Source organism: Primulina huaijiensis, chromosome 11 (assembly GCF_012295235.1).
Source record: "Primulina huaijiensis isolate GDHJ02 chromosome 11, ASM1229523v2, whole genome shotgun sequence".
In the NCBI taxonomy this organism is placed as follows: Eukaryota; Viridiplantae; Streptophyta; class Magnoliopsida; order Lamiales; family Gesneriaceae; genus Primulina; species Primulina huaijiensis.
Window position 1 is genome coordinate 20,153,631 of NC_133316.1, and position 17,928 is coordinate 20,171,558.

Sequence of the window (17,928 nt, forward strand, 5' to 3'; positions counted from 1 at the left end):
CAAACTTGTTTTAACTTTGGCATTATTTTTCGAACGTATTACAAAAATATTCCTTTTACCTTTGAACGAAAAATCAAGGTAAAAACATATTCTATGATTCAAATTTATTCTCTCACTTCAATATAATTAATTATTCTTATTAAAATTTCATTTCATATTATTATGTCTATCAATTAATATTATTTATTATTAAATTTATATCATAAAATATCACTTATAATTAAAAAAAAAATTGATTTTAGAGTTTCATCCTCCGTGCTAGACACGTGCAACGGTTAATGCCAATTTCACATCAAAACTCGCCAAAAATTATGGAAAAATGCAATAATGCACATACCTTGAGTTTATTTATTTATTTATTTATTATTTAATTTCTAATAACGTTCCTATTTTTATCATCATCGTAAAAAAAAATAAATAAATAAATCTCGAGCACATGTTTTATAAATTTATTATGTAATCAGTATTGTTGATTTAATTTGTGAGTGTAATGGTCGATAACATTGCAAACATTCATATGTTATACAGTATTTACTCTATCATGTCCTGAGGGGGACAGATTTAAGCTTACTCAATTTCCTTGGTTCAAGAATAAACAACAGAAGAAAAAGGGGCAGATGGACGTTTAGATTTAATCGACATACCCAATCAGGAAAATTCAAGTCCATAGAACAACTGCAATGGATCAATCTTTCTCTATGATCCTGGATCAAAACAACCAAAAAAAGTAACCATAATTTATTCACATTGAGACAAAGATGTTAACATCTGATGAGATGCTAAAGATTTGCTACTGAGTAAAACTTAATCTTTAGAGTAAAACTTACTTCGGCTTGTCAGACAAGGTCACTAGAGATCTCAACACACCTGGACTGATTTTATCGGACAGAACACCTTTTTCTGAAATTAAGAAGGATTTCTCTTTCACATAGCTTTGAAGTTTCTTAGATTCATAATCAAGGCGAGCTTGATCTACAAAATATTGAAACCATCAGAGTGAGGAAGAAGAACAAGAACACCAATTAGCACTGAAGTAATGTCGAAAATCACAGCCAATAAAGATGAGAATCAAGTACTAATATGTTAAATGTCATGCTTAGAAACACCACATCCAGCATGAACATACTTTCCTTCAAGACTTGGCGATAAAATAGATGGTCAAGAAAAGGAAGTACTAAGTTACGCTCATATAGTATATGTGTAAAGCCTATCGAAACTGGGACATCATATTTTATTAAAATATCTTTCGATTAAAATTATTCTTTTGTCATGGCAGCTTTATCTCCTTATGTCCCCAGGATTCCTGCAGCACATAATAAGCTTTTCCAACAAACCGCAACACAAACTACTATCACAAGTTATCTTCCCTTCCTTTATCCCCAAGTGTTAGAATGAAAACACTTCACACAGTCAAGTGCTAAGAAAAAATTCGAAAATTTAGTCATTTAGATGGTATTATTCAGTATGCAATACATCAGGCTTTGTTCCATGGATCATAATTGTCCTAATGATGATTGTTCACCCTCAATATTATTCCAGTAATCTATTCGAACCTTTTTCCATTTTTCACCGATTATGAGGCCAATGTTGCTGTTTCATTTTAAGTGATCATGTCTTTCTAGTTTATCCAATTTTACTTGAAGCCTCTTCTTCTGATTTCTCCAAGAGGTCAGCTCCCTAGAAGAAGCAAATCCTAACATAACCCTCGGATCAGCAAATGTCATCTTATTGTTTCCAGGTCAGATTTTGATGTAAACATGTTCGGTGCTCAAATTTCATGAGAGAATTACTAGGTATAGTTACGTAATGAGCCTAACAAAGAAATTTCTTGATTCTTAACCTCTTTTACTTTTCTTTTGTAAGTTAACCCCCGTTTAGAATTCCTCTTATTTTTGCCAAGATTACCCTGATTGAATGGCAGCCCAATTGTTTTGACCCAAAATCTTCTTTTTTTCCCAGTCACCAGTCAAGTCCTATTCTCCCTCCCCCCTGCTCTATCTCCTCACCACTGCCCTACCACTAGGTTCTATTCCTCTTTGTCATTGACGATATGAGCATCCAAGAGGGAGAAGCAGTGCAGGTCTTTCCGATGTCCACAAGAAAATCCCTGCACAATGCCACACAACTCTCTCTTCTTCCATACTTCTCTAACTTATTCCCTCCATCAATCATATGCCGAAGGAAACGCTGCTACTGCCGACTACGGAAGTACCATCTACTAGAAAAAATCTCCAATGTGCGTTGCCTGAAAACGAGCAAGAACCATTCAGTCGATCATGCCATTCATTCATGTTCCACTCAGCCAGTTGTTTTCCATTCAGCACGGGTCATTTGCATTGACCTCCTCTGTACATTGTTTATTTGACAATTCCCTCATCGAGTGCAAAAATTATAACATGAAAAGGAGGTAAGCGTCAAATACATCAAGTACAGGGGAGGTGAAGACAAAAAAACCCCATTCAGTTCGGTAGGTAGTAGGCAAATTTTTAAGGCTTTAATTGTATTTTACTTCTGTTCTAATGTTTTAAGCAAGGAGAAATTCTGTTAGATAAACAAAAGCTCTAATCTCCCGAATCTGGGTAACTCACATTCCTTAGTTTGACAAATCCATACCGTGGAAAACATAAAAACAACTTTGTAGAATAAATTGAGATCGATCTTAAAAGATGAAATAATTCACTCCAAAAACACGAAACTATTATAAAAATAATTCATTGCCAAAAGGCTCCACAACTACCTGTTTCTAAAATGGTATGAGCGGCGTGAAATGGCACTGTGGTAAATACATCAGTTCCGGGGAACATAAACCATGTCTTTTCCCTCGAATTGTGATCACCACAGGTTGCACATACCTCTTTAATCAGTGGCTTTGATTCGATATCCCTCATTATCGACTCGAAAGGCAGAGGAACACTGGCCTTTGACGTTCTAGCCCTCTTTCTTAGCGCCGTTAAGGCTTCCCTATTACCATTTCTCACTCTATCAATCTCAACCAACTGCAACCACCAGTATTCATAAAATAAGCCTTTTTCTCTGAAAAACTATATGCATTATGTAATTTCCAAGTACCTCATGACGCGCCAATAGAAGATTTTCAGCTTCAATTTCAACTTCTGCAAGTCCCTGTTGGAACTGCTTCATTGCTTCGTCCATTATGCGTCCTGAATATCAGTAATTCACCGATATTATTCATCAATCCGTTGTCAATTACCTAACTAAATCACCAAAATCAACACTTTCTTTATCTTCGAGGATTTCAGCGAGTCTATAAAATTGCTAGGGCTTCTCGAATTTAATTATGGTCCATAAATGGTTCTTTTTTCGTTTCTTCTACTAATAAACCGCGTGATTAAAAAACTTTATAATAAAAATTCAAATTACACCAAAAACACAATATTCTTCAATTTAGGGGCGGGCACGGGTGGGGTTTTTTCGGTTGGGTACCCAATTTTGTCGGGTAGTGTTTTTACTACCCGAATCCGTCCGGACTCTGGTTTGGACAGTATTTTACTACTCGAACCCGACACTTCTTTGGTTCGGGTAGTAGTCTTTTTAAAAAAAAAAAAAAAAATCTTACATTTCATGAGACTGGCATCACTTAACAGCAGAAATAATGAGAGAACAAGCATAGACAAGAAAAGAGGACAGCTTTGAACATCAAGGTATCACTTAACAGCAGAAACCAAAACATTTCATGAGACTGGCACTTGCATACCAAATCAGAAACTTCCGTTTGTAAATTAGGGGACCAATTGACCATGTAAGAACCTGCAACAAAATATTTGTTATCACATATAATACAGGGTATGAAACACAAAATGACAAAATTTTAAATCCATTCAATGTCAATCCATACAGTTACGAACATTTCAATAATGCAGCAAAGAAGGGCAATTGATCTCACTCCAACTCACAACATAGGTTTTTGCCTACAGGAGTCCAAACCCATCTAGCATAAACTGAGTAAATTATAAACAAAAATACCAATTCTAAAATATAGTAAGAAGAAAATCAATAGGTTTCTCCTGTAATCAACAACTAACTGGAAAATATGCATAGATATTATACAAGCAGACATGATATGAGGTAATATGTTAGCTCTTAATTTCCTTTAACAAAAGCAAACTGCACAGATGATCAAATAATTTCCAGTATCTTCTTTTCAAAATATAAAAAGGCTTGTAGCAGTTATTGCATAATGTCTTCAAACATTTGAATAAGCACTGTGAAATTACCTTGATAAATTAGGCCTTTGTCGTGAATCCTAATAAATGCCTCAACTGCTGGAACAGACGGGCATAGCATAATATTCAACTTCCAAGGTTTTACTTTAGAATCTGGTTTTTTTTAAAAAAAATATGCCTCCGACTTTACCGGAAATTGCTTGACTAGTGATTGGCTTGCTTCGACTTGAACCAGGGGACAGGGACGTTGTTGGCTTGCTGCGACTCCAACTAGAGAGGGAGAGATGGGACTCGAACGTTCTTGAACCAGCGACGCAACGATGGCTTCCAGTTCCACCGTCGGCGAACGAGAGAAGGAAGAAGGGTTTCACGTTTAAGAATTGAGTTGCCATAATTGGGTTTCACTCATTAGAACAAACTTTGGGCCGCTCTAAAATCAAGATTAAGCCCAATCTTTTCTTTTTTAAAAAAATGAATAGTAATCGATTTTTCGGACACCCTATCCGGTATTTCGGATAGATCCGATTTACACTAACAAATTCACTCGATCTGCTTCAATTCAGCAATTACCGTAAGATAGCAAATAATTAAGTTTATTTTACAAAAGAGATAAAATAATTAAACTTATGTTGTATAAAATAAATATTAAAATTTTTGACATTTTACTTAATTAAAATCTTGAAAAAGTTCACAATATAATATTTTTTAGTGAAATTCTTTCTTTGTTTTGTATGTGATATTTATACGATCTATACTTCTATATTATTATATTATTAAGTTTGATATATTTAGAGTAACTAAATTTTGATGTCATGGTCTGTTTTAATAATTATATATATTATAAAGTCTTAAAACTTTAATACAAGTCACATGTAGCTTAACAGATAGAGTCTTGTTTTCCTAAATAAGAATTAAGTTAGAGGTTCAATTCATAATTTTTTTATCTTTCTTTTTTCTATTTATTTTTGTAATTCATATCAAAATTACAGTGTATTCCATCATTATTCCTTATAATTATATTTTGATCATCATTTAAATATATAAACAAAATATAAAAAATATTACAAGTGTATATTAGTTTATTTAATGAATGAGCTTTAGATCAGTTTAAGGAGGTAGGTGAACATGAAGGTGTTAAACAACCTACGAGGGCTTCCACAAATGTTGAACACGATTGTTTTAAATGGATCAATAATGACATTGATTTGGTTAAAACTTGCGAAAAAAGATAAATTTCCGTTCAAATGCACACAGACATACATGAATTATTGGGTATTGGGAGATATGGAGAGGAATGACTTGTCCTTTTTCTCTCTTTCCTTGAATGAGTTGGCCATGTAAATACCATAAAAATTATGGGAAAAATGACTAGGACATTACGTGGAAAAAAAATATATCAAGAGATCTCCAATTTTCAAACCACATAAGCTCCGACTATCACCTAGTCATCTTTTTCCGGCGGAAATTGGCCACTCAAATAGAAAATAGACCAAAACAGCGAAAAATAAAAGATCATGGATTGGAATCAAAAATTAAAAAGTTAGTGCATTAAAACCCAAAAACGATAAAATTATTGGACAAAAAAAACATTTTCCCAATTTTAAATTAAGTAAGAGCATGTTAATAAATTATGAGCTTGGACTAAAAGTAAAATTAAAGGGTTGTGACTGTAAAAAAAAATAAAGGGTTGGGTTATAATGCAATAATTAAAAGAACTTCTATTTTTTGTAAATTATTAGATCAACAAATTATATAATGAGTTGAGAGCAAAACAAATAAAATATGTTCATATATAATTATTCATTTGCGGTATTTGATTACATATCACGTCAGTTATAAAAATTCTATGGAAATCATATTTCATTTTTTTTTTAAAAAAAACATATCCAGGCTCCTATTGGGTAAGTCGACCCTACCCCTGCGGGCAGTGGGCTCGGATTTTTCAGAGTCATTTTTTTTTACATGGAGGTGGGCCCGGATCACTCATGTGGAGTGATCCGGGCCGTTCATTGCCCGTGCATGTGAAATAATCCCTCGTATTGGCACTCTATTATAACACACACACATCTGCCTGCACGGAAAAATAGAGTGCTAACATGTAAGAATTTTACGTAAATTTTGCTTGGGACTTGGATGATCCAAAGGTGATCATCATGTAACACACAAAAACTACATATAAAAAATTAACAATATGGACGAGACGGAGCTAATATTTTGGTTCAATGTAGGCAATAATATATTATAATTAATAAATCTAAAAAAATATAAATATTCTAATTAAATAATTATTAAGCACTTATAATTAGTCCTTTTGTTAAGACCCGGATTTTCTCACTCGAATCGCATGGAATAATTTATACAGATATTAGATTTGTTAAAAAAATAGTTGTCTTTCTAAATGAGCTTATTCTATTATTTTTAATTTCTGAATAAAAACTTTCATTACAAAAAAAAGGGTTAGCGACGGTTTTAACCGTCGTCTAAAGGATAAGGCGACGGTTTGATGGTCCGTAACAAAAGGTCGCGTCGCCTTCTATTACGACGGTTTCTCAATAACTGTCGCCACAGTAGCAACGGTTTTGTTGAAACAGACCGTCGCTAATTTAAGCGACGGTTATATGCAGACCGTCGCTAATTTCAGCGACGGCTTAAGTTAACTTAGCGACAGAGCGACGATTTTGAAAAAACTGTCGCTATATTAAGTGTCGGTTTTTGGAAAAAAAGTAGCTTAATGAATCGACACAGTTTTTAATCAACTTAACTTAATTATCTAGTTAAAAAAACTCACGAATGATTTACAAAATAAATAATCTACTACGCTAAAATCCATAAATAAAATACTACGCAAAAATTAAAATTAAATATTCTATAAAGAAAACGCTTTAAAAATCTGACGTACGTGAAGATATGCAGATCCACGTAAAGCTGGAAGATCACACCGACGAGCAAATCTACGAAATTAATACGAAAAAATGTTAGTACAAAGTAAAAAAAACCGAAATTACGAAAAAATTGATAGAGTTTCGCTACTACAAGAGAAGAAAGGCGAAAATCGCTGAAGAAAATGTTAGCAAACGCTGGGTACATATAAACAATCATAGCGACGATTTTTGAAAAAACCGTCGCCATTAGCAACGGTTTTCAGTAACGCTGTCGCTAATCGCGACGGTGTTTGGATCGGCGAAGTTTGATCAAAACAGTCGCTATAGCGACGGTTTTGATTATAACCGTCGCGAATAGCGACAGATGTTGAAAAACCGTCGCAGATCTTGATGTACGACGGTTTGTTCACAACTGTCGCTATTGGCGACGGTTAAAAACCCGTCGCTCATAGCGACGGTCTACTAAATCCGTTGCCACATGTTGCAATGGGCTTTTATTATACCCGTCGCCAATAGCAACGGGTAAATTTCCTCACTCGATCTATTCGGTTACCGACCGAACCAAATTGATCTATAACTGATTTAATTTTCGAATAACCGAACCAATCAAAATATTCGTAGAAATCGAATTAACCGAACCGATTTTCAAATCAGTTATTTCGGTTACATATTTTTTAAAATATGTGAATTTTAACACATAAAAAAAGAAAATAATGAAGAACTTATAAATAACTAGAAACATTGAACAAAAAATATCAATAACGAATAAAAATATTGAGAATAAAATCATTGGATGAATGAGCTTCCTTCTAATGCATGAAAAGTTGAGTTTCTTTCTAATGTATTTTTAATGTCCATATACAATTTAAATTAATATATATACTAATTCGGTTTAACCGAATTTTTCAAATTAAAACCGAAACCGAACCGAATTAACCGATTTTTTAAAATTTCAAAACCGAACTTCCGAATTAACCGAACTGATTTTTCTAAATAATTCGGTTTAACCAAAATTTTGCACACTCATACAGTCGTCTAATATGGTGACAGACTTAAATATAAACGTCGTCAAAGGCGACGGTTTTTGTCCTATAACCGTCACTAATCCAATCGCTTTTTTATAGTGTTTGTTTAAAAGAGACTACCTGGCTCACTTGCATCCTCACATGCAGTATATTGACCCACGGAAAGCAAGATATGTGACTCACATGACATACATAACTAAAGTCTAAATAGAATAACAAATCAGAATCCAATCATGCAGCACGTTTACCATAAAGAAATAAGAGGTGACTTACATGCAACAATTTGATCTGCTTGAACCAAGTTGTAACTCACATAACAGACATAATATAAAAAAACATCCACAACAAAATCATGTCATGCAACATGTTTTTCTAAAGAATTTAACATTTGGTCTTTAACCATCATAACTATTTGTATATAGACAAATCGAGTTTCATAAATTTCGAGACTAAGACAATATATGTAAAATAACTTGTGATTAAATATTCATAATTACTGAAATTAATGAGCAGCAAACCCAGAGCTTAAGGTTATCAAACAACCATTAATAAATTATATCGCATTGATCACCAAATTTTAAGATTTCCAAATTCACTTGTTATCCTCTTCGAAATATTTGTCTACTTACACATCAAGTTTCAAGAATAACACAACAAATACAAAAAATTAATTATGTACCGTGACTACGTTTTAGAGTAATCAAGAAGTCATCAAGGCTGCGTTTGGATTTTAAAACTTTTTGCTTTAAAAAATTCCTCTTTAAGTTGGTTTGTAGAAGTATTTTTTTTTAATTAAAAGTTGTGTTATTTTTGTATTTGGATAAATAGAAAAATCATTTTTTTAATATATAATTAATGGAGAAGCTTCAGGCCCCGTTTGTATTTAGAAAATCTTTGTTAAAAAAAATGATTTTTAAATTGGCTTTTAAAAGTGTTTTTTAGTAAAAAATTGTTATTTTTGTGTTTGAATAAATAGATAGAATCACTTTTTAGGTTATTAATTAATTAATAGAGAAAGTTGTTTTTGGTGGATTAAGTTAGTAATTAAAGAGGATTAAGTTATTAATTAAAGAGAAGCTTTAAAAAGCTCCAAATTTGGGTTTTCAAAGATCTAATTTCATCTTAATTAAATGCTTTTAAAAAACTTAAAAACCCATCCAAACACTTATAAAATTGTAAATGCTCTTTTTAAATATTTTTATATAAAAAACAGTTTAAGCAAAAAGCTGCAAAATCCAAAGAAAAGCTACAAATTTAGACTTTTTGAAAAGATCTAATTTCAGCTTAATTAAAAGCAATAAAAAAGCATCCAAACACATATTGGATATTAAGAAATCTTTAATGTATTGTTGTACACAATATTTTTTATAATTCATTTGATTTATATTTAAATGCGTATCAAAATATAATTATAAGAAATAATGAGAGACTGTACTACAATTTCGAAATACGAATTAGAATAATAAATAAAAAGAAAGGTAAAAAACAAAAATCAATCTTACGACTTAATGTTTAGTAAAAAAAATTGTATTAAAGTTTTAATACATTATTAATATATAATTATTGAAATAGAATATGACACTAAAAGTTAATTAGTCTAAAACTTAATAATAAAAATTATATAAATAAATGGTAAAAATATTAAATTTTAAAAAAGAAAAGTTGGTGTTTTAAAAAACAGTTTTACAGACATATCCATCAACTATAATAAAATAGTTGTCGAGCTCTTGAGATGAGTTATCTCCAGTACGGCACAAAATTACCGTCAGCACGGACCAAAGTCTTTATTTTTTGAAGATCATGCTCGAACACAAAATCCCAAACCCAAAAAGAAATGACACACGGCCGGAGTAGGATGAAATAATCCTCTTCCCTCCCACAGTACCTTTTGTTTTCAGAGCTTCAAGTTCGAGTGTTTGATTTTTCAAACTTTCTTCTTCCACTTTAGTTTATTTACATAATCAACCTTCTGTTGTTTCGTTTGACCCAAATTAGTGTCTTGAATTTTGTGTTTCTATCGAAGAAAAGTAATTTTTTTTGTTGTTGTTTCTGTAGTGGTTTCCGGAATCCGAGTATTCAATTTATGCTGTGTGAAAAGGATTAGTCTTTTTGTATTGGGGCTTGTTTTTAGCGTGCGTTATGTTAGATTTCCGTGCTGCTTGTACGAATTGTGTTTTTCATTCATGTGGGGGAATGTGAAATCGATGATTCTAGGGTTTTGAGTGGTGGGTTTCGAATGGGGAGCACGGGTGAAGCTGACAGAAAACGACGTCACTTTAGCTCCATATCACCCACTGCGGCTTCCGCCAAGAAACACACATTTGTGCCCTTATCCGAGGAAAAAAAGGTGCAAAATTGTCTTTTATCTTTTCTTCATTATTCAAAACTACGATATGTTGAATTGGGTTTTCCAGATTATTGTTCGATTTTGAGTAGTGGGTTACTGACCTGAGGGATATTTGGTGGTTGTCTGATTCGGCTTGTGATTTTGGATTGGTTTTTATCCTTTGTTGGGTTCCTGCGTGTCAATAATTTGAAAATTTTAGCGATGCTGAAATTTAAAAAGTTTTATGAGCTTATGTTTATGAATTCTGATTTCATGAGTGCGATTTATGGTTTAACACGTTGTGGATTTGTTTGTTGTACTGGACCAACTTAGTTCAAACTTATCTTGTCATGTATTGTCACTGAATATTTACCCATTCTTGATGGATACATGATTATTAAGTCATTGTAGCTAAGTTAGATTTTCTCGACTTATGGGGGATGGTTAACTTTCTCAGGTAACAATTCTGCTTAATGGAAGGAGAATTTAGCAGGAACTTATGTACAACATGGTGGTCATTTGTGAATTGATCATGATCTCTCTGTTGGCTGTATTTTTTACAGCATAATCAAGTCCCGTTTGGACTTTTATTTTGATATTTTATCTCTTTATTGGCGAAGGACCTTTCAATTTTTATTTTCCAATGCTGTAGCTCGATGTGGCAGTGCTTAAATTTCAAAATCAGAAACTCATCCAGAAGTTGGAAACTCAAAAAGATGAGATTACCGGTCTTGCAGACAGATTGGGCCTGTTAAAAGACAAACAAAAGTCTTATGAGAAGACATTAGATGTGGTCAATAATTCGTGGGAAGAGGTATATCGTCGATGTTACTGGTTTCCATATAAAATTACCTTACATAGATTGATTACTGCTGATTTTGAACTGGCATTTGTATTTTAATAACCGCTGTTATTTTTATTTGTTACACTTACTCAAAACTGTTTAACGCACCAAAAACAAAAATCAGGAAATGGGCTTGGGGAAGGAAATCTGGTTCTCTTATTTTCTTGATTCTTTTCGCTCTCTTTGATCGCTGTTCATTCCAACATCAAGAGAGATTGTTAAGCATCTTGTCATATTATTGTCAGAAACAGGTTGTATTACAAACATGGACTTAACTATGGATCGAAAAATTAATTAAAGGAAGAAAAAAACCAAATAAAGGCATTCAAGTCCAGAAACATAATTGCTTTACTCTCTTCCTTGCTGCTGTTGGCCTGATATCAATCATCACATATAAGTTGAAGCAGGGAAGGGTGGGGGTTGAATGGAACTTCATCAAATTAAACTCCCCTTCTCTCTCACTGCTTGCTATGTTTCAGTGGTGTAGATTTCCTGTCATTTACCTCATTTCAAAATTGAAAGTTGGGCATGAAATTTTGGTGGCATATGATTTTTCTTTTCTTTGAAATCATGGATCTACTTGTCATGGGTTCTTAGGCATCTTTTGTATAATGAGTGACAAATTTATTAGCGGTTGGCTGCAGTGGAAGGACAAGACTCATGACACCTTTATCACTGGGTGTATGGTTGGTCAGTAGGTAAAATAAAATAGGGACTTAGGGTCGACAGTGAAGCAGATAATACTGGTAGAAGAGGTCTTTTATCCATCTCGATTTTTTTACCAAGGGACAAGCTCAATCTATTTAAAGTCTGATTTCCTATGAAACATAAATAATCCTGGAAAAAGTGGCATTTGTAAAATTATCATGAGCAATGTAACCAATATTTAGGGAGCAGAAATGTCTTTATATCATAATATCATTTGGCATATACTCAATATTTTCGACATATCGGTGCTAAAATTGTTTCCCTTCTTTGCCAGCTGCTTGGTGATATGGAATCACGCTCTAAAGGTACAAAGGTCTTAATGAAACACAGACAAGGTTTTGAAGTAAAAAATACTATTGAAGGTGAGTGAAGCCTCTTGTTAACGAGAAACTCTTTCTTTGTTCTTCCTCCCGCTGCACCTTGTAACCCCATTTTTGGATATGCTGTTGTAAAGAAATTTGATAACTGAAAATTAGTGAATAGTTTTTGTTATGGCTCTCTAAATGAGAGTGCGAAGTGGGAAAAGACTGCAGCAGCAATTTGCATTCAAATATCTGTTGTTTGTTCTGTATTTTTTCCAGGTTATGTTTGTAACGGTCTTAGACTTAACTTTTAGATCTCTGTTACAATCTTCTGCTATGTTCTTTTCAGAGCATAGTTGTAAAAACACTAGCCAATGGGTTGTTTTATTTGCTGTTGAACCTTTTTCATTGCTGTATCGACATAATAACAAGTTGTGTATTACATCTTTTTTTATATTTGACAGCCTGAATTATATTTATTGATACATGAACTGTGGTTGCTTGGATATTCATTTCAACTGTTGTTGCCTGAAATTTCATTTGCTAATAAAATTATATTAATGGCTTGTTAGATGGTGATTCCCCATCAGAAGATGCATTTCTAAGTCGGCTCCTGGAAACAGGTGCGACTGAGAGTTGCTCAACCACTACAATTACGAAGCCAATGGAAGTAGATAGACAAACAGATGGTGAAAAGGCTAAGAGCATACTTTGCAATTTAGTAGCTACTTTGGATGACCTAAGTGGTTTGAAGACTTGGTTGTATGCTGCATCTTTTGGGGCAATTTCATCTAGTGGTGAGATTATATGAATTAAGTTGTTAAAGTCAATGACCAAGTTTCTTATCAGCTTTAAATCTGGTTTTTCTTAATAAATTATGATTTCCTGTTCCTTTGTTGGTATTTCTTGCCTTCATCTCTCTCTCACACATCTTTTTTCTCTCCCCATGCATTTTAGGACTTCGTCAGAAGCATGTGCCAAGTAATTCTCATGCAAAAGTTAAAAATTTGCGAATTGAAGTCCTCAATCTTCACGTGAAACACAAATCGTTAGCTGGTGAATTGCAGAAGCTCCGAGACAATGAGGCAATGAATAAATCTGATCTGAACCGTTTGAGAGGTATTTCTTTTTTGTTTTCATCTTTTTTTTAAATGTATTTATTTCTGTATGATTGTTATCAATGAAATGTTTTATACTTTAATATTGATGTCCGCTCACTTCAGGTTGCTTTTCAATGTCCTTGGCTCATGCATAAGCTGTAGATGCCTTCTATGGTCCAGGTCTATGTCATGGATAGTATGATTTCTTTCTTTTGTAGCTCACAATATTAACCCTTAAGTAGCTTTAAGAGTTCGGTAATTTTGCTGTAGTTTGTGATTTGATGATATCATCAATAATGTTTATCAATAATTTAGAAACAAAAGATTTTCAAAAATCCGTGACTTGTATACATGAACATATTGACCATATATGACAAGTTAGTCAGATGCTAATTCTCTTTGGCTTTGAAATATTTAACCAGTGACTGAAATGTTGTCCCCTATGAAAAGCAAGAGGTTGATTGGATGAATTTACTTATGTTTCCCTTTCTCATTTCTTCTCCCTTTTTTTTTAATTTTCAATATTGGTTCATCATTTTCTGTTATTTTGGAGGCTCTGTTCTACTTTCCCGGTCATGTACTCGTATCTTTATTCCATTCCCAACTCCCATGTACCAAAAAAGTGCCAGGTTTTGATTTGATTGCAAAAAACTCTTCTTCGAATATGGTGTATTGTTCATCATGGCTAATTTAATCCAGTATAATGCCTTTGCTTACTTGATCACACATTAGTTATCATCTAAATGTTATAGCTTATAGGCGCCAAGTAATCTTTGTTTTGTCCCTATTTGGTTAGGCTTAATTTCTGTTGATAAATGTAATAAGAAATACTACAAAAACAAGGGAAAAAAGATCATCTATTTGCCATGAATATTTTATAACAATTCCCAGGTTGCCTCCATCTCTGAGGTTTATTTGTGAATCTGAGCATCCCTTTGAAACTACAAATCACATCATCAAGTGACCTGGTACCAGGGTCTAATTCTGCTTGGCGGTCTTCTAGTGGTTGAAGCATAAACCTTACCATCTTGCTAACACTCTGATATAGTAGCACGCGTATGCAAAGAGAGATACATGTAAAAGCGACATGGGAGCTGCTCAGGTCTTGCCATGATAATGAAAACTATAGCACAAGTACCATGGGAGACTCTTGCGTAAATGAGGGTCTTGGGCCTTTCTCATTTGTGTCCCTTATGAGTGATTTATGTATATCCTCTTTCCCAAATTTATTTTCTCTTTTGTTTTTCTGTGGTTGCCAGTGGAATGTGGTTGCATATTCAGTCTCCTGTTTATAATGTTATTATTTGGTTCTTGTCTGCTAGTATATTTTTTCTGGTGCCCTCAATTTTTTCGTACATCTGAAGTATACTCTCAATTAATTATCATGATAGTTTGTAATATGTACAAGCCATTGAGATTTTTTATTTGATTTCTGTCTTAAGGAGAGCTAGAAAGTACAATTGCTGACTTGGGAGAAAATAACCGTAAACTGGCAATCCTAAAAGCTGAAAGAGATGTGGCAAAAGAAACGTTTTCCCCAGTCCTGAATCGAGGAAATAAACAGCCCACTAGCGAGAGAGTGAGGGACAAACAAAGAGATTTGCATGACATGGAATCCACATTGAAGGAACTGTTGGTAGTTACTTGCATTTTGATATCTTATGATAATTACATTTCTGGGGTACGTGACTGATTAAGTTTATTTTCTCGACAAGGATCAATCTTCGTCTCGTCTGCACAATCTCAAGCGGCTCCATGAAGATCGGTTGGATATATTGAGGCAGTTGTCAATTTTGCAGGTCATTATTATAGTTTCTCCTTTTTTTTTTTCTGGTTTTTCTTCTCACTTAGATAATAATTTTCATTTTAAATGAAACATTTGACAGAGCAATCCAAAGAATTTGAAGTTTATTTGCTCATCCCAAGCATATCTCTTACTGAAAGATAAACTGGCAAAGGCCAAGGATGATGTAGTGCAATATCAGGCTCTCTATGAGAAACTTCAGGTTGTAATTGGTTGATGGTTTCATTTGACCTTCCTTTTTAGCAAGTCCAGAGTTTTTAGTAGATGTACTGATTCTCCCTTTCAAATCAAGGTTGAGAAAGATACTGTTTTCGGGCGTGAAAGGGAGAATCACATGAAAAGTGAATTGATTGATGTTCTTCATCAATCGTCAGCCATGGCTGATTCCAGAATAAATGACATGGAAACAGAGATACAGAGATGCATCAAAGGGAAAACTGAAATGGAGACCAAGCTGGAAGATGCATTAAAAGAACCTGGTATATGAAGTTGATTTTATCCTTACTCAGTGCGTCCTTTCACTTCTTCGCTGCAAGTTATGTGCCAAATTGTTATTATTATTGTTTTAAAAATATTTAGGTAGGAAAGAAGTCATTGCATCATTTAAAGAATTGGTTTCTTCGTTTCCCGAGAAAATGGGGAACATGCAGAATCAGTTAATTAAACATAAGGAGGCTGCTTCAGATGTTCATCGTTTGCGAGCTAATGTTCAATCCCTTACAATTATGCTTGATCGCAAGGTAAACTATCACCTTTTGGGCTGGCCTTTTCTTCCCCAAGTATTTCCAATATTGCTTTTCCATAAATATATGCAGGTTAAGGATTTGGAAAGTTGTACTGCTAGATCAGCTCAACGAAATACTGAAATACAGAAGTTGAAAGCTGTGGTATGAGTTGTTACTTTTTGTTGAATAAGCATAAGGAGGAGAGATAAATATTGTTGCATTGGATCAATTTGACTAACGACACTTAGTCTTGGAATAAAGTTAAAAAAGGAATTTATGTATCATCCTGGACTTGTATTTTGTTTTCTGGTGAATATTTTTATGCTACCATGCTTTAGTAATAATGCATTTAGAGCTCAATTAACCTTTTACTTACTGTCTTGTATATAATGTGGCATATATCTTGAAATGGTGCAAACTCAGTAGGGCTCCGTCTGCGAGGTCTGATAATATCCTCGGATTAGTTTAAAAATTGAAGAGATGGATTAAAAACTTCTAAATTTATTTGTTCTTGGTTCAGATCCATGATTTAGAGATAAGTGAGTTGGACTTGAAGCTTTTTGTGGAAATGTATGGAAACGAGTCAACTGATTCAAGGTTAGCATTCCTCAGTGCTATTTTTAAGCGACTTTAATTGGAATATGCTCAGATCTTCTTAATTCACTGCTGGGAGGACTGTCGTTATTCAAAATACTTGGCAATGTCTGCCGACTTATTTAAAAATAGATCTTTGTCATGGTGTGACCAGGTGTGTTATTATCGAACTGTGGCAAGCCAACTTATAAACTTATTTCATGCAACAGTTTGTGAGTTCCTGCTAAGTGAAATACACCCCCCCCCCCCCCCACCTTCCCTTTTTTGGAGGTGCGAACAGTGATGTTATCTAAACTCTGAGGAATGATTGTGTCAGTCAAAGAAGCATATTCATTTGAATGTTAATCATGCAAATCTTGTGAAAAATCTGGGAGGAAGTTCAGTGCCTGATGAGTTAATCTGTTAACATATTGGGTTTTGACTAATCCCATATGACTAACATACAATGACATGCTTCATGGTAATAGGGTAGAGTCAGTTGACAGGCAATTCATGATTTTACTGGTTTGTGAGTGGTTCCCCCTTCTTATGTGTCTCTAATTGTGTTGATGGAAATATGCACCGTTTCCAATTTTTTGCAGTCAGCTGGCTGTGGTTTTTGACTGGTACATGTAGTGTTACCAATGTTGTCACGCCCCGAGACCGAGGCGTCGGTGACATCCGACATTGTTTAACAGTTACTTGAAAACAATTAAGCCTCGTATCGAAATGCCGAAAAAAACCAGTCTTTTTCATAAATAAAACATTGTCTTTACTTTGACAATAGAATAAAAATACATCAAGATTGCGGAAGCGAAATAAATACAAAGTCTTGAGTCTAGATCTTTTGGTGCGATCACCAGCCCCAGAACGTCTCATGTTCCTCCTCGCTCCATTGTTCTTCATTTTTATCTGGGGAGTGATGTAAGGGGTGAGTGCTTTGGTAAACACTCAGTAAGTAGGGGCCGATCGATTACCACAAATACATATAAAGATAATTTTAAAACATCTTTTAACAGACTTTCAAAACTTATCATATCAAACATTAACCGAATCAGACTCGAAGGGTGAAACATAACTTATCAGAACAGATCAGATCAGAACAAACGGAACACTGTTATTCATCTCGTCATCCATGGTCAAATTGTCCCCCATATGTTAGTCCTCTAAGGGGTGAGGCCAAAACACAGTTTTATACCCACTGATGGGGGCCATAACACAGTTTTATACCCACTGATGGGGGCCATAACAGAATTTACAATCGTCGTTCCATATCCAACTCGAATCATAACAGTGTATTACAAAATCAGATTCATCAAACAGTACTTATCAGAATTATGAGAGGACTCAGCAGATTCAAAGAACGTCGAGACCAGAAGAACATATCGTACATCGATCGAGATTTTATAATACATAATATAGCATTTTTCGAAAATGATTTGACACACATACAAG

The 17,928-nt window shown here is 34.0% G+C and overlaps 2 protein-coding genes across 6 annotated transcripts in view; one reads left to right on the top strand and one right to left on the bottom strand.

Moving 5' to 3' along the window:
- Positions 1-575: 575 nt before the first annotated feature.
- Positions 576-4,594, bottom strand: LOC140988765 (uncharacterized). 5 transcript variants are annotated; one of them, XM_073457830.1, is made up of 7 exons: positions 4,375-4,542; positions 4,236-4,280; positions 3,716-3,768; positions 3,070-3,161; positions 2,738-2,996; positions 828-972; positions 576-704 (listed from the first exon to the last, which is right to left on the bottom strand). In XM_073457830.1, the coding sequence occupies exons 4-7, from the start codon at positions 3,151-3,153 to the stop codon at positions 686-688; spliced, it is 507 nt and encodes a 168-aa protein (XP_073313931.1). In that variant the 5' UTR covers positions 3,154-3,161; positions 3,716-3,768; positions 4,236-4,280; positions 4,375-4,542; the 3' UTR covers positions 576-685. The 5 variants fall into 5 exon arrangements, with proteins under 5 accessions (XP_073313931.1, XP_073313930.1, XP_073313929.1 ...); XM_073457829.1 differs by having other exon boundaries at positions 4,236-4,283; positions 4,375-4,515; XM_073457828.1 differs by lacking the exon at positions 3,716-3,768 and having other exon boundaries at positions 4,375-4,594.
- Positions 4,595-9,831: 5,237 nt separating this feature from the next.
- The window catches only part of LOC140988733 (E3 ubiquitin-protein ligase BRE1-like 1), a 20,431-nt gene continuing 12,334 nt past the window's right edge, over positions 9,832-17,928 (top strand). Inside the window, exons 1-13 of the mRNA XM_073457789.1 lie at positions 9,832-9,972; positions 10,306-10,438; positions 11,070-11,231; positions 12,244-12,331; positions 12,844-13,068; positions 13,229-13,390; positions 14,814-15,007; positions 15,087-15,170; positions 15,258-15,377; positions 15,468-15,654; positions 15,755-15,915; positions 15,991-16,062; positions 16,421-16,497. Of these exons, the coding sequence (XP_073313890.1) occupies positions 10,328-10,438; positions 11,070-11,231; positions 12,244-12,331; positions 12,844-13,068; positions 13,229-13,390; positions 14,814-15,007; positions 15,087-15,170; positions 15,258-15,377; positions 15,468-15,654; positions 15,755-15,915; positions 15,991-16,062; positions 16,421-16,497 (1,643 nt within the window). The 5' untranslated portion in view covers positions 9,832-9,972; positions 10,306-10,327. The remainder of the gene's footprint in view (positions 9,973-10,305; positions 10,439-11,069; positions 11,232-12,243; positions 12,332-12,843; positions 13,069-13,228; positions 13,391-14,813; positions 15,008-15,086; positions 15,171-15,257; positions 15,378-15,467; positions 15,655-15,754; positions 15,916-15,990; positions 16,063-16,420; positions 16,498-17,928) is intronic.

Bases quoted from the DNA above. Each gene is read 5' to 3' on its own strand.
- LOC140988765 (XM_073457827.1), bottom strand. From the start codon at position 4,576: ATGGCAACTCAATTCTTAAACGTGAAACCCTTCTTCCTTCTCTCGTTC. The intron at 4,284-4,374 runs GTAAAGTCGGAG...CGTCTGTTCCAG, and splicing joins CACTAGTCAAGCAATTTCCG to CAGTTGAGGCATTTATTAGG. The intron at 3,162-4,235 runs GTAATTTCACAG...ACTGATATTCAG, and splicing joins CAAAGGCCTAATTTATCAAG to GACGCATAATGGACGAAGCA.